The sequence below is a fragment of the Anopheles gambiae genome, chromosome X (assembly GCF_943734735.2).
Source record: "Anopheles gambiae chromosome X, idAnoGambNW_F1_1, whole genome shotgun sequence".
NCBI lineage: Eukaryota > Metazoa > Arthropoda > Insecta > Diptera > Culicidae > Anopheles > Anopheles gambiae.
In genome coordinates, this window is record NC_064600.1 from 7,996,857 (window position 1) to 8,012,405 (window position 15,549).

Below are 15,549 nucleotides of genomic sequence, written 5' to 3' on the forward strand. Positions count from 1 at the left end.
AGAACTTTCAAATTTAGAACATTTTAATCTGGTCACCCTGTAAACGCGGGCGGATTGTTTTCCTTCGCACGACAAAACGTCAAACGGACCGCGAGTGGCATTGTTACGAAAACAGCAAAAACATCTGCTTTCCCAAAAGGAAGGATGCTCCAGTGCGAATAAAGTGCGGTTGTTTTTGTTCCTTAAATTCGTTGCTTCGATTTTTCGACCGCACGCCCACACACACTAGCACGATGCTGCTGCGGACGGTGGCGTGCCGGTCCTGGGCCCGATCCTGCCTCTACCGGGCACACACAACCGTTGCGTCGCGATCGGAGCCGCCGGCCAGTTCCGAGGAGGTTGCAAGCGCAGTGAACGATCTGTCCAAACCGGCACACGTACAGGCGCCCAAGCGGAAACCGTTCATGAAGTCGATGTTTCTCGGCACGGTCGACACGGAACTGCTCACCTTTCCCGAGTCGCTAAATCGGGACGAGCAGGCCCGGCTGAACCGGCACCGGGAGGAGCTGGAGCGGGCGCTGCAGGCACCGGCCGGACCGGACTCGATCCGGCTGGCCGGTCTGCAGGGGCCGCTCGCGTACGGAGGGAAGCAGTTCACCGAGACGGAGTTCGCGTACGTGCAGGAGCTGGTGGCCGGTGAGCGGACCGTCGCGATGGGTGCGCTCGAGCACAATGCGATCGTGAAGCTGCTGGCCCAGCACGGTACGCCCGAGGCGCAGGAACAGTATCTGGCCAAGCTGTGCGCGGGCGAGACGGTCGCAGCCGCGGGGCTCTACGAGCTGAGCAGCTCCCGGGACACCATGTTCAGCACGGTGGCGTCGCTGGACTTTACCGGCGGCCGGTGGACGCTGTCCGGCACGAAGGTGTTCCTGCGCACCGGCCCGGCCGACCCGGACCTGCTGCTCGTGGTCGCCTCCACCAAGCGGATGGAGAAGCTGAACAAGGAGGACGGCACGATTGCCGCCTTCCTGGTCGATGCGCGGGCGCCCGGCGTCAAGATAGCGGAGGCGCCGCTCGGTACCGGTGGGCTGGCCCGCGTCACGGTGCACCTGAACCGGGTGGAGGTGCCCGAGTCGGCACTGGTCGGCACGGAGAACGAGGGCGGCACCGTGCTGTCCAAGTTTCTGTCCGCCGTGCGCGTGCAGTCGAGCGTGGTGCGGGTCGCGCTGCTCAAGAAGGTGCTCAACGGGCTCACCGAGTTTGCCATCCACTCGAAAGCGGCTACTGGCGATATGATGTAATTGTGGATTCACTTTCTTCTAGTTGTAGCTGCTGAAAATTGCTAATTTTTGCCTACCATCCAACAGGGATCTGGAGCTCGTGCGCGAACAGCTGGCCCGCATGGCCAGCGTGATCTACGCGGCGGAAAGCTTAATCTACACCACCGCCAGCCTGATGGACGATTACGAAGGCCAGGACGTGGAGATGGAGGCCGCCATCACGAAGGTGTTCACGACGGGCAGCCTGCTGAGCCTTGCCACGCTGCCGCTGCAGCTGCTCGGCCCACAGGCACTGAGCGGCGAGCGACCATTCCAGGCACTGTTTGACGATGCGCTAAAGCTGTTCATCGGCGACGAGTCGATCGATTCGGTCAACCTCTTCATCGCCCTGACCGGGCTCCAGTATGCCGGGGTGAGTGGCCCGCTCACATGCAGTTGCTGCCAACCAGTGCTGCAAAATGTCACTGTCAATGTCAATATCAAAATCTGACTGAAACAAATTCCATGTCAGCGTCAATTGTGATCATCAGAGATGATACTCAACACGATTGGTGTGACCAATATATGCTTGGTGACATATTGTGTGGAACCAACTTTTGGTCAGTCACGATGTCATGACTTTTTTTTCAATGTGATCAGTTCTGCAAAATGTCACTGACATAGTCATGACAAATTCCGGTTGAAGCTAACATAATGTAATGGTTGAAGCTAACAGCGTACCGAGCTCTACTATGATGATCAGAGTGATCAAAAGTTGGGTGCTAAACCAAGTGTCACTCAAAAAGTTTTAGTCTGACATCTGATCATTACAGTTGTGTTGACTTGAACTTCATTTTAGTCATGAGTGTTGGTGACTGAAACCAGTGGCATTTGGCAGCACTGTTCACAGCCAGAAAAAGTCATGAATATGCTAGTAATGACATTAAGCTTAGCTTGTGAGTCAAAGTAGCGTAGTTGGCTCAAGCACTCGTATGTCATGACGCACTTTCATTGAGTATCAGCAATGAGCTTCAAGCTACTACGGATATGTTCATTGTTTTCGTTGGTGAAAATCTCGTGATGCTCATGACATTTTGTAGCACTGGTGCCAACGTTGCTAACCTTTGGTTTTCCCCATTTTCCCCATCCCACAGATGCACACGCACGAAACGATCAAGAAGGATCGCAACCCAGCCATGAACCCGTCCCACGTGCTGTCTCGGCTGTTTGACAAGACTTCGATCGAGCATCCGAAAAAGTTCGCCGACCTGCAGCAATACTTTCACCCGTCGCTCGAACCGGCCGCCCACTGGATCGAGCAGTCGGTGGTGCGGCTCCGGCTCGCGACCGAGTGCGTCCTGTCCCGCCACGGGGTCGAGGTGATCGAGCGGCACCTGGAGCTGGGCCGGCTCGCGACCATCGCGACGCAGCTGTACGCGATGGTGGCGTGCGCTTCGCGGGCCTCCCGCTCCTACTGCATCGGGTTGCGGCATGCCGCCCAGGACGTGCACCTCGCGAACATGTTCTGCCGGGAGGGCAGCGAGCGCGTCCGGCTGCTGGCGCTCGAGCTCGAGAAGGGTCCGTACATTACGAGCGACGACGATTACAACGTGATCGCGCGCAATCTGTTCCGCGAGAAGCGCTACTACTTCGAGCATCCGCTGACGCGAAACTTCTGAGCAGTGGGCGTGTGTGTTGATGCGGCTTGTTAGTTGTTAAGGAAATGGTTAGCGCAAGCTAGTAAAAAAAACGAGGAGTTTCTGAAAAATATTAATTCCAGCTGCGTGAATCACTAGCCAGTTACCTTTTGGCAAACGTATATCACAGATATTGGTTTTCTTGGCTAGCTTTTATTACCCACAAAACCCCGTTGGGAACATCTTGAGATACCTGCAAAGCTTCTGTATTCAATCGGTTTGCATCTACGATGGAACCATCGAACGTAGGGAAAGTGCTTCTCCGTTGCAGCTAAATATGCTTAACTATCTGTAAGATAGACCTACCAGATCTTGAGCATTGATGTTACAGGGAAACGTTACACAGCGCTGTGTGGTTGTGAGTTATGAGAGCTGTGAGGTACAGCGAGAGCCGACTATCTGCACCCGATAGAGAGACGAATGAGAGGGAAACATCGAGCACACGGCAAGGCGAAGCAGATCGAGAGCCGGCAGAAGACATCGGACGACCACACCGCGCGCAAGTAAACTATAGTAATAAAATCGACGACACTACAAGCGTATTTTGAAAAATTCATAATTTCTCTAACAAAAGCCTTCTTGTGCAACACCAACAACATAGTTCCACGATTGACCCTGTGACTAAAAGATGGTGCCGAGAAAAAAAACGTATGACTTGGCGATCAATACTGGCGAAGCTTATATATTTTTCATTCGAGAACGGCACGGTCCGGTCGTAACGCCCGGCATAAATTTGCACATTCTCGCGTGCGCTGGGTCGAGAGCTGTACCTTTAAACCGCAGCATTCTCTGCATTGGTTCGATCAAACAAACTAAGCAAAGAGATAAAAGTAGTAGATTAAGGCCAAAAATAATATTACATACAGCGCTTGCCATGGGCCTTTATGGACGGAAAAACAGCGAATGTATGATGGGTGCTCGGTTCTATCTTTGTGAGTGTTTTTTTAATAATTTTAAAAAAGGTTGCTATGTCTAATTCTAATCAGCACACAAATTCTACTAAATTTCCTACGCTAATTCCTACACTATTCCTGCGCTGCACATTTACTACCGGGTATTATTTTTCGTCTGGAACTGGCATTTTATCGGTTCCAAACCTAGGTTCAAGTATCGTTCCAAATCTGAATCCGGAACGGTTCAATGTACTGTTTTAGAAAATAAATTCAATCGGGAGCTTTAAGGTTTAAGGATTGGAGATCAACTCTTCCAAGATCTCCAAGGATTTATGAATCTCCAAAGGTTTATGAATCTTCAAAGATTCATGAATCCAAAAGATTAATAAATCCATTAAAATTCATATATCTCCAGGGATTCATATGAATCTTTAGAGTTGCATGATTTGCAAAATAGTTAATTTGCGCAATCTCACCAAACAACATCCCCAGCATCTTAAACGCGTCGCGGCTTTAAGCCGCGCATGGACCGTCTCCCCGGATAGCAAAACAAACTATCCGGCTGCGTGGACTTGCCAAGAAGTTCCTGAAAGCCTGTATAGGCTGGCACGACCATGTAGGAGGTTTCTTCAAAAAGAAGAATAATCCATTTTTGGAGATGTATGAATCTCATGAGAATCACTAGAGATTAGTGAATCTTTCAAGATATATGCAATCGTTTGAAATGCATCTTTCGAGATTCATGAGTCTTTGCAACCGGTATTCAGATTCATTGAATCGTGTCGAAGTCTGATTCAGTTTCATGAATCTGAATCAGATTTACCCAACAATAGTTCCAGGGCCGGTAGGGGTTGATAAAGGGTTCCAGAACCGGTATGGATTTATGATCGGTTCCAGGACCGATATGGGCTTATGATCAATTTCAGAACTGGTATGGGTTTATGATAGATTCCAGGACCGATATGGGTTTATGATAGGTCCCAGGGCCAGTATGGGTTCATGATGGGTTACTGGACTGGTTTGAGTTCATGATTCGATCCAGGACTGGTATGAGTTCAGGATAGATTCCAGAACTGAAATGGATTTTTGATGGGTTCCAGAACCGGTAAAGGTTCATGATAGATTCCAGGACTGTTATGGATTCATGATAGGTTCTAAAACTGATATGGATTCATGATAGGTTCCAGGCCTGGTTTGAGTTCATGATAGGTTCCACGACCGATATGGGTTCATCATAGATTCCAGGGCCGGGGTTCATTGTAGGTTCCAGGACTGGTATAAGTTCATGATCGGTTCCAGAGCCGGTAGAAAGTTATGATAGATCCCTGAACTAATATGGGTTGATGATGGGTTTTAGAGACGGTATGGGTTCATGATTGGTTCCAGGATCGGTATAGGTTCAGTAGTCGATGCAGGACCGTTTTTATGTTGTGTGCAGTTCTTGAGCCGTAAAAGTTAATGTATTGGTGCCAGGACCAGCATGAGGTTTGTTTTGGTTTCAGGTCTCTTAAGGGGTCATACGTACCTTCTTTTGAATTTGCCAAATTAACCAGTGTAACATAAGAAGCTGTGTTGCCTGATCGTTTCAGCGTTTCAACGAACTATACATTACAAAAATAAATAAATAAATGAAAGCATAGCTCACTGCAATCCAAGCCAAACGGGCCAGTCGAAGCTGTACATCGTCACAGCACTTCGGCAAACGGCTTCAACACGGCCTAACCGTTACGTCCCGGATTGCTTTGGATCGGTGATTTTGAACGTTTGATTACTGTTTCTTTCTTAGTGTGCTGTGCAACCCTTGTCTTCACGACCCAGTCGCCATAAATCCCCCGAGCATAAACATAAATAAGCAATAGCGCCCGTCCCTGCAAGCACTCGCGAGCCAGATGTTATCTATTCACGTTTCCCCGTGCCCGTAAAGAACAAGCGCACGGCCACCGTTTTCTACCGCCCCCCAGGACAGAACAGTTGGCGCGGGGGAAGTGTGGGAGGAGTGTCCCGCTTGTGTTAGTGGGCAGTTTGTTGGGCAGGATGTTTCATCGCAGGAACAAATAGAACAGGAACCCAAAATACACACACACACACACACACACACACACACACACACACACACACACACACACACACACACACAAAGACGAAAAGGATAGAAAGCGCACGCGCACACTCCAACACCTCTCTCGCCCCGCTGTCTACCCACCGACCAAGAATAGGGAAGGAAGGATGTGACACGGACGGATGACACGGGTAGTGTATGTTTTGTGCCTTGTGGCCGTCGAAAAAGTCGAAGCGTCATCGTTTACCACCAGTGCGAAGCGTGTACCGGAGCGTTTCACGGGTTTGGTTTTGTGCCGAAATCGGTTGCGGTGTGGACGGTGCTGCAGTGTTTTTTTGCTGTTTGTTGCAATTGTTGCAAACAACCCAGAGAAGAGGAGGTGGCAGACGAACACACCGTGCACAATCCTCCCGACCCCACACGCACGCACGTGCAATTATGTGCGGACTGTCCTTCCGGGCGAGTGTTTAGCCAACAACGGAAACGCACCTCCCGCCCCCCCCGACAAAGGGAGGGGGGAAAGGGGCCGTATGGCAGGATCGGAGCCGCCCGAAAAGCAGTAGTGCCCTTGGAGTGCATCCCGTATTCGAATGTGTGTGTGTGTGTGCGATTCACAGGAATAACGTCATCCAGGAAGTGGTCCGCTAGCCAAGGAACGGGAGGATATCTCTTGCTCTCTTCAGAGTGTCCCCCTTCGATGTAGGAACCACAGATATACGCACACGCACAAGCCACACACACACATACCCACAAACAAGTAACAGTTTTCTTCCGTGTGTGGCAAGTGTTGACAGACGCAACGTAGAAAAAAAAAAAACAAACAACACGTCCTGTGTAGCAAATCCGGACACCGAACGTCCCCGCTCGCGTGTAGCTGTAGTGCGCTAGTGTCTGTGTGTGTGTGTGCCCCTTTTCCCTGCCCCCTCCTCCCTACGCGTGTGTATTATGTCAGCGGTCGTGCACTTTGCCCACGACGGGATACTGTTCCTGCTGCTGATCTACGGCATCATCGCGCTTGCAAAACCAGTACGCAAATGGTGGAGTGACCGCCACCAACAATATCCTTGCTAAATGCCCCCAAATCTAGTAGTAGCAGTAGTAGCCTAAGCATTGCGCCCTCTGTTTGCGTTTTGTTGTGTTGATTTTTTGCCCTTTTTTGTTGCGTGTGTGTGTGTGCGTTAAAATCGCGCGCGCGCCTGCTGCGTTAGCGCAGTGTGGTTTTACGCACCCCAAAACAAACGGTGGCAGTTTTGTCGTGCAAAATCTGTATCTACCCTGCCATCCCAACGCATCGCTCTGCCTTGGAGGATTGATTTTCTTTTGCTAAAAGACCACCCCTCCGCCCCACCCATCTCTCCCGTGTCCCATGGCGCTCTCATTTTGGTTTGTTTTGTTTTTGCGTATGCGCACTAGTGATGGACAAATTCAACCAAAAATCCGGAATCGCTTCCGTACGATTCCGCTCCGAGAATCGGAAGCGGTTCCGGAAGGTAGGTGCAACACTTCAGGCTCGGAACCGTCCGGAGCCGCTAGCCGGGAGCCGTCCGGAGCCGTAAAATATGAAAAGAATAGTTAAGCGCTTCCAGTAGACTGATGACTCAAGGGTTGTACGCGTAAACAATTTGTTAGACCGCCTGTTCTGGGGTTGGAACACTCTGTTCGAGAAATGTGCCAAAGATTCAACATTGCATCGAATAGGCAAAGCGCGACGGAGGTGACAAAATGCTGTCAGATTTTTCAAATCGTGCGCTCGTAACCTGGAGCAGCCAGGAACTAAAGTTGACAAAAGATTGATCAACAGTGACAAAATTTTACGTTCACGAAAAAGCGTAAACAAACAGTTAGTTGGCGCAGTTGTGACCCATTGCTAGAGTAATATTGCTAAATTGCATGTTTCTAATTGACTCTAATTGAATATTGATCGATGATTGACAAGCAGTATCAACAAAGTTGATTTTTTCCCACATTCAACACCTCTGTGGCGCAGCACCTAAATTTCATGTATCAATGATTTCAAAGATCGTGTCGTGACAATTAAAGATCATGTCGTAATCTTTGAATTGTTTAAAAAAGATTCACGAAAGGTGTATCACGGTCTTGAGATAAAGCATGAAACCCTGTATTGTTGGAAAAAAATCTTCAGTACATTTAATCAAGAAGACATTTTGTTTACTCATCGACTCCTAATTTTGTATCAGACGCGCGTTTCCGCGGGCGCGTTCAAACTAGTGGTGGGACCTCGGAATCGGATCTACCCGATTCCGATTTCATGTTCGAAATCAACTCCGGAGCTGATTCTGATGCTGGAATTCGATTCCGATTCCGAAGCCGATTCCGGAGCCCATTCTGGAGTTGACTCCAGAGCCGATTCCGGAGTCGGCTCTGAAATCTATTCCGGAATCGGAATCACCTCCAGAATCGGAATCGACCTGGGAATCGCAATTTGCTCCGGTAACGGAACCAGGATTGTCTCCAGAAATGGAATTAGCTCCGGAATAAGAATCAGTTCTTGAATTGAAATACAAAGTTTCAGAAGCAAATCAGTCCGGGAATCTCCATCGGAATGAATCATTGACTAGTAAATTTGGATTTTTTGTGGCTATCAATACGTCGCATCATTGGACCAAAACGCCTATTCTTTTGGAGATGCTGAAACCAATCTCGATTTCGAAGCCAATTTCGGAGCGAATCGATTCCGACGAATACTTATTTTATTCCATCACTAGTTCAAATGCGTATAACAGTAGAACAGTTCCGCATAGATATTAGGCTTGGGCAATTCGGTTAATTTTGATGAAGGTGAACGTACTAGTTCTTTCATGAAGTTGAACTGAACGTGAATCGCGATTCATTCGTTCATTTCAGTTGAATAAAATAGTTCAGTTGAATAAATCAAAATTCTTTTCGCGAACGTCCTGGTATTACGATTTGCGTTTATATTTGCGTGGGAGAAAATGAATCTTCTATATTTATTTCGGATTACTTCAATCCGGTTGCTCAAACCAATTCAACGAGGACCGCAAATGACGCCAGCATATTCAAGGTGAGGGCGAACGATGGAGCAATAAAACGATTTTAAGCATCCGAGTAAACTCGGAAGTTATTCGGAATATGAGACGTTGGGATTTATTAGCCCTACCAATTACATATTCAGTGTGCTCTTTAAATGTTGAATTTTCGACTAGTATCCCTACCAGCATTAAACGGCTTTGAAGGCATTCAGAAGGCATTTAAGGCGTTAGTCGCCTTAGAAGGCGAATAAAGATTTCAACCGAAACTTTCACGGCTGTAACGGGTTCTCTTCGAAATCTTTAAACTTTTTGATTCAACGAGAACAGATAGCTTGCCACCATCTTAGCTTGTTTATATACTGGTTTTGCACCCTCACTGATGTAACTGCCAAATAGAGCAGTGACAACGCTTTTGATTCTGAGTCGAGAAAGCGTGTGATCAAATCCTGATTTTTGTGTTTATTTCTTTTTAGATTAATATTTTCTTGCTATGATTAATACAAACAAAATTTTTGTGAAGCAAAATTAAAACAATACCTTTTGAAAACACATAATAATTACACTATGTTCACCTTTCATTATTAGGATGGGAGAAATATGTATCTCATTTCTCCTTATCTAATAAAAGTTATCAAAATGAGTTTGATATATTAACACCTTTCAACGGGTTGGTCTTTAACAACCGAATAATGCAGACCATATTTAATAAAGTGAAATAGCTCAGAGCTTAACGCAAGAGAACATAACACGTAAATCGTGCTATCGAATCTCACGCACATATCTGGGAACACTACAACAGCGCAGTGCTGAAGACGCTTGTAAGGTTTTCTTTTGACAGTTGCAATTTAAAATTTAAAATTAAAAGCGAAATTTTTCATTGACATATTTCAAAGGCATTTAATTACTGCTAAATGCACTGCTGATCGCCTTCAATTCGCCGGCGATTACAAGGCGATTAGAAGGCATTTAACGAAAATTTGCGGGTAGGGATAACACCTAAATCACGGATAGAAGAAACTCGAAACAATCTTTCAATATTTATGAAGTAATCTGTAACAATGGGTGAACCAGAACGAAAGAACGATATAATAGAACATTTAGAAACGCAAAGGGATTGTTGGTAGTCCTGACAACAGTTTTCAAGTCGATAAAGAAAACCCTGCATACATATGCAATCGATACAGTTGGATATAGGAAGGAATATTTTTAAGACATCTGCGTAGAGAAGATGGCCGTTGTGAGGCTGTACTGAATTAATATCACTGATGAAAAATAGAAAAAGCAGCGTCTGTTGCAACTGTCCCGGTCGGCTCCGGACGGTTTTATTTAGACGGAATCGGAGCCGGAGTAGCACTGCTCGGAAGCGATTCCGAGCCGTGGGTGCGATTCCGACAACCCATCACTAATGCGCACAAACAGTATGCGCTCCCCAACAATGCTGAGTGTGTTTGTTACTTAAATCACTAATTTCTCTGTGTGTGTGGTTTTTTGCCCTTCTCCCACCCCCCTCCCCCCACCCCCCCCCTCTCCCACAAGGTGGCTGGATCGTCGCTGGCGCTGTGTGAAGGCGGCCAAACATGTCTTCCACCGAAGGAGTGCTGCGCCCAGGGCTGCTGCTATCTGTACGCGCCGCCGGGCGCCCCCCGCATCCCGATGGCGAGCGGGGACCACGTGCTCGGGCTGCTCTTCCTCAACCACTGGTACTTCTGGTGCTTCCTGTTTGCGGTCGTGCTCGCCCTGCTCTGCACCTGCTCGCTCTGGCGGCGGCGCCGCCAGCTGTGCGGCTGGGACGCGTCCGCCCGCCACTCGCAGTCGGAGGGCGATTCGGCCGGCTCGTGCTACGCGCCGCCCCAGTACAGCCGCTGCAACTCGTTCCACATACACGCGCCGCCGCCTTACACGGAGGTAAGCCCATACGCCCCGCCCCCCCCCCTCCCCACCTGAACAGTAGTAATAATGTGTGTTGTTATTCTTGCGCTGCGCTCTCCAGGTTGCCTCCAAGCCGGACCTGTACCCGCTCGTGTTTAGCTACACCGATCCGGGCAAGGGGAGCAGCGGGGCGAACTACCTGATGGTGCAGTACTTCCGGAACTACATCGTGCAGCCGGTCGGCAGCATCTCCGGCACCAGCACGGTCGACTCGCTCAGCTCGAGCTTCATCTGCAACGCGAACGAGGCGAACACGCTGGTGCCGCCGCCGTACTCGCGCGCCGCCAGCCCGGACCAGCTGACCGTCGCCTACCGGAACTACCTGCTGCCCCGGTCCGCCTCGCAGCAGGTCTGCCTTACCGCGTACGAGCGCACGGCGGTGGTGGCGGGCGCCCGCAGCCAGCCCGGCCCCGGCTACCACCACCATCACCATCACCACAACCACCGGGACGACGATTCCGGGCTGCTGCTACACGACCAACAGCAGCACCAGCAGCAGCAGCAGCATCGGGATGAGTCGCCCCATCCGGGCACGATCAGCCACAGCAGCAACAGTGTGTCCCTGCTGGAGTGCGGCCCGGAACCGGAGCCCAGCGAACGGGGCGGACCGAGCCACGACCCGCCAACCGGGGCCAACTGTGATCGGCAGCGGGCCGGCGGGCTCGTCTGCAAGCACTGCTGCTCGCTCGGCGACATTGCGAGCGAGCGGCGCCCGGACGGTGGGCCGGCCGCCGGTCCCGCTCTCCACAAGAGCCTCGACACCTGCTGCCACGTGCTGCTGGACGAGTCGCTGGCGCACGCGGGCGGCCCGAGCGGTGGGGCGAAGCAGGCGGGGCGGCGCCACTCGGGCGCCGTCTCGAGCGTCGGCTCGAACGTGTCCAGCCTGGTCAATCTGGAGGGGCCGGCGAGCTCGCCGCCCCGCGCCACCAGCCCGACGGCCGAGGTGCGCGAACTGCTCGAACAGATACGCCAGCTGCACGGCGAGGAGGCCGGTGGTGGTGGTGGTGGTGGTGGCGGCGAGGGTGCGACCGGGCGATCAGCACAGCCGCCCGCTAGCTACCGGCGGCCGTCGTCGCTGGTCGGGCGGCGCAGCAAGCTGTTCGCGAAGGGCGGTCCGCCGCCGGGCGCCTCCCGCGCCATGTACATACCGGTTGCGTCCTGTGCGCCCCACACGGCCGGCGGCCAGCGGCCCCTGCGCAGCCCGGCCTCGATGTCGAGCGCGGCGAGCAGCTTCCTCAGCCGCCAGCGCCACTGCTGGCTGTCCAAGTCGGCCCCGACCACGCCCGGCACCGGGCCGGGCAGCTTCGGCGGCGGCGGCGGTGGGGGTGGGGATGGCGGAGACACGGCCCCCGACAACCGGCCGCTGCTGCTGACCGAGCAGGAGGAAGACGGCGAACAGAACGTTTAGTGGCGGCGGGAGGCAGGCAGTTAGGCAAGCAAGCAGGCAAAAAGCAAACAGAAATCAACGAAACCCATTTCGTGACCACACACACACACACACACACACACACACACACACACACACACACACACACACACACACACACACACACACACACACAGACACTATCGAAGCAATATGGAGCGACCACAGATACTTACCGAGGCGCATGTGGTGTCCCGGACAACCACCCTCCCCCTCCCCACACCCGTGTGTGATCCAAAGAACGGAACGAAAGCAGCGACAATGGCCTTAGACGTGTTAACATCTTGAGTGTCATGGCCAGTTTTGGTTTCCCGGGGGGGGGGGGGGGGGCAATGTCATCATATGGGGTAGAGAGGGAGATACTGATATTAAATCCTTATTTGTTCCATGAGGTAAGGCATATGTCCTATGCCTTATCCAATTCTTCTAAAATTCCTGTACTATACGTACGCTGCAGGTTTGTCGGCTTTGGTAACTGTATCGGTTCCGAGTTCCGAGTATGGAAGTTTCGTTCTGAATCCGGAACAGGTACAGTTACAATTCCGGAACAGGTACAGTTCCGAATCCGGAACAGGTCCAGATACAGTTCCAGAAAAGGAATGAAATCGGGAGCGTTTTCAGGGTTTTCAGGGTATGAGTCCGGCATTAGTTCGAGAACCGGCATGGGTTCATGATCAGATCCAGAACCGGTATGGGTTCATCATCTGTTCCAGGTTCGATATGGGTTTAAGCACAGTTCCAGGACCAGTATAGGCTTATAATAGGTTCCAGGACCGGTATGGACTCAAAATCGGCTCCAGGGCTGGTATGGATTCATGATAGGTTCCACTGCAGGAATTGGTTCATGCTCGGTATCAGAACCTGTATGAATTCATGCTCGGTTCCAAGGCCGGTATGGATTCAAGAGCGGTTCAAAGACCGGTATAGATTCATGATTAGTTCCAGGACCAGTATGGGCTCAAGAACGGTTCCAGGATCGTTATAAATTTATAATCAGTTTCAGCACCAATATGGATTCATGATCGGTTCCAGGGCCGGTATGGATTCATGCTCGGTACCAGAACCGGTATAAACTCAATAGCAACTCCTAGGCTAGTATGGGTTTATGATCAGTTCCAAGACCGGTATAGGTTCATAATATGTTCCTGGTTCGATATGGGTTCATCATCGGCTCCAGGACCGGTATAAGCTTATGATAGATTCTAGGACCGGTATGGGTACCGGTATGATCGGTATGGTTCCTGGACCGTTACGGGTTCATGGTTGGTTCCAAAGATGGTATGGGTTCGCACTCGGTACCAGAACCGGTATGAACTCAGAATCAACTCCTGGACTTGGTATGCGTTCAGTATTTCTTCAAGTACTTATATGAATACAGTGTCTTTGGGGTTCCAGTTCAATCATTTCGGCGTCCATTTGAAGGTAAATGGAATTCAAGTAATGTCGTTGCGCAGCATTCTAATGAGATCAAATTTACTAGTTATTGTGAAATTTTGCAAAAAAAAAACTAAATGTTTTCATCAATGAAACGTCTAGTTGAACAAGAATCCTAATCCACAATGTTGTATTACCGATGATTGATATCTTAACACAAAACGAAGAAACGTACGAAAAGAACGAAGAGAACGGATCGAAAATTAAAAATTTATCATTCGCATCTCATGACTTCTTCTTCTTATTTGGCTTAACAACCGTTGTCGGTCAAGGCCTGCCTGTACCACTAGTGGGCTTTGGCTTTCAGTGACTAATTGATTTCCCCCCATAGCAGGATAGTCAATCCTACGTATGGCGGCACGGTCTATTTAGGGATCGAACCCATGACGGGCATGATATTAAGTCGTACGAGTTGACGACTGTACTACGAGACCGCATCTCACCTTGTTAATATTCAATTACTGGTTGCCTCCGCGATACCAAATCAGTAAAATTTGCTCAAAGAACAGTCAAATGTATTTCACCAAGGTCATGTTTCTTTTCTTTTTTTATCTTGTTGCAAAGCGTCACAATAATATGCCTTACCTCATAGAAGAAATTAAGATTTAAAATCAGTCATCTCTCCCGCTATCACCTCTGCACAGGTGTTAAACAGCTCGATGGGTGGGTTCTAGGGAGGCGGGGTATTTGCTTTTGGGACGCGCAGTCTGCGTGGTGGCTTTGGTATAGGTATGTGTGTGTGTGTGTGTGTGTGTGTGTGTGTGTGACAAAGACAACAACAACAACAACAAAACAATACAAAACCTACCACTTTGTTCCGGACCAAGCAAGTGTGTTTCGTGTCTGTGGCTGTTCGTAACCCTTACTTTACATCCTATCCTCTCCATTTCCTTCACCCCTCGCTCCCTCGTGTTTCGCTTGCTACGTTTGTATTCTTATAAGTATTTGTAAAGCAACAAAATGAAAACAAAAAAAACAACAAAAAAACTAATGCCAGAAACACACACACACACACCAGGACAATGGCAAAAAAGGTAACTGACCATTCCACTCGACTTGATTGAGAAGTTTCAGAATGTTGGTAGAAATTTACTTCTAGTTACGCCGCTTCTTTTCCGCATTTGAACACTGTTCACACACACACACACACACACACAAAGAACAATAAGCATGGGTGGGGGTGCCCGAGAGGGGTGTCGGGGGGTAGTTACCAGAGGACAACGAGAAACAAAAGAAAACCCCCATCTGCACAACTCGAAGCCGTACACTGATTTAGACAGTGAGAAAAGGAAAGACAGAGAGAGAGACAGAGTAGAGATAAGGAGAAAGGGTTATAGTATCTTAGTATTCAACTCAGTTTCTGCAACGAAATGCTTTCATTAACGACACAACCGCAATACAATAAACTATAGCAAGAAAAAAAAAACTCAACAAATTTAGACATATTTGGCATTTAACGTGTTACTTGTGGCGACTGAGGAAACAGTAAACCGTACTCTTCCAGGCCTTGAAGCGTCGTTTTTGAAGAGTCAGGTGAACCGCTGCTGTAGAAGCGGAACGAAAGGTGGAAGTGCTACTTCGAAGGAATGGAGCAGAAGCAGGAAAGGCTGATGCAAGTGGCAGAACAAGGCAACCACTACAGCAGCAGTAGCAGCAGTAACACCAGCGACAGCAATGTTGATGGTAGACGCCGAGGTGCCCCAGCCATCTCTGAATGACATTACCTGCAAGTCTGTTGGTAGGGGTAAACTGGCCGCCGAGTACTGCAAGATTAGTTATGGGTAAAGTTGGCATAAATCCCGAGTTGAATCTGATCCGACTCCGATAATTGCAGAACCGACTCCGGAAGGTAGGTCAGCCCAGCATTATATGGAGTCGTTCGGAGTCGTCCAAAGTCGTCC

At 49.7% G+C, this 15,549-nt stretch overlaps 2 protein-coding genes across 3 annotated transcripts; both read left to right on the plus strand.

Moving 5' to 3' along the window:
• Nucleotides 1-31: 31 nt before the first annotated feature.
• Nucleotides 32-2,973, plus strand: LOC1271781 (complex I assembly factor ACAD9, mitochondrial). Its single transcript, XM_310635.5, has 3 exons — nucleotides 32-1,237; nucleotides 1,308-1,632; nucleotides 2,354-2,973. The coding sequence occupies exons 1-3, from the start codon at nucleotides 234-236 to the stop codon at nucleotides 2,876-2,878; spliced, it is 1,854 nt and encodes a 617-aa protein (XP_310635.5). The 5' UTR covers nucleotides 32-233; the 3' UTR covers nucleotides 2,879-2,973.
• Nucleotides 2,974-5,336: 2,363 nt separating this feature from the next.
• Nucleotides 5,337-14,795, plus strand: LOC1271780 (uncharacterized). Of its 2 annotated transcripts, none has more exons than XM_061659485.1 (3): nucleotides 5,337-6,874; nucleotides 10,396-10,764; nucleotides 10,850-14,795. In XM_061659485.1, exons 1-3 carry the CDS (start codon nucleotides 6,794-6,796, stop codon nucleotides 12,194-12,196), a joined length of 1,797 nt encoding a protein of 598 aa, XP_061515469.1. In that variant the 5' UTR covers nucleotides 5,337-6,793; the 3' UTR covers nucleotides 12,197-14,795. The 2 variants fall into 2 exon arrangements, with proteins under 2 accessions (XP_061515469.1, XP_061515477.1); XM_061659493.1 differs by lacking the exon at nucleotides 5,337-6,874 and adding an exon at nucleotides 6,884-7,338.
• Nucleotides 14,796-15,549: the final 754 nt, after the last annotated feature.

Bases quoted from the DNA above. Each gene is read 5' to 3' on its own strand.
- LOC1271781 (XM_310635.5), top strand. From the start codon at position 234: ATGCTGCTGCGGACGGTGGCGTGCCGGTCCTGGGCCCGATCCTGCCTC. The intron at 1,238-1,307 runs GTAATTGTGGAT...ACCATCCAACAG, and splicing joins GCGGCTACTGGCGATATGAT to GGATCTGGAGCTCGTGCGCG. The intron at 1,633-2,353 runs GTGAGTGGCCCG...CCCATCCCACAG, and splicing joins CCGGGCTCCAGTATGCCGGG to ATGCACACGCACGAAACGAT.
- LOC1271780 (XM_061659485.1), top strand. From the start codon at position 6,794: ATGTCAGCGGTCGTGCACTTTGCCCACGACGGGATACTGTTCCTGCTG. The intron at 6,875-10,395 runs GTACGCAAATGG...CTCTCCCACAAG, and splicing joins TCATCGCGCTTGCAAAACCA to GTGGCTGGATCGTCGCTGGC. The intron at 10,765-10,849 runs GTAAGCCCATAC...TGCGCTCTCCAG, and splicing joins CGCCGCCGCCTTACACGGAG to GTTGCCTCCAAGCCGGACCT.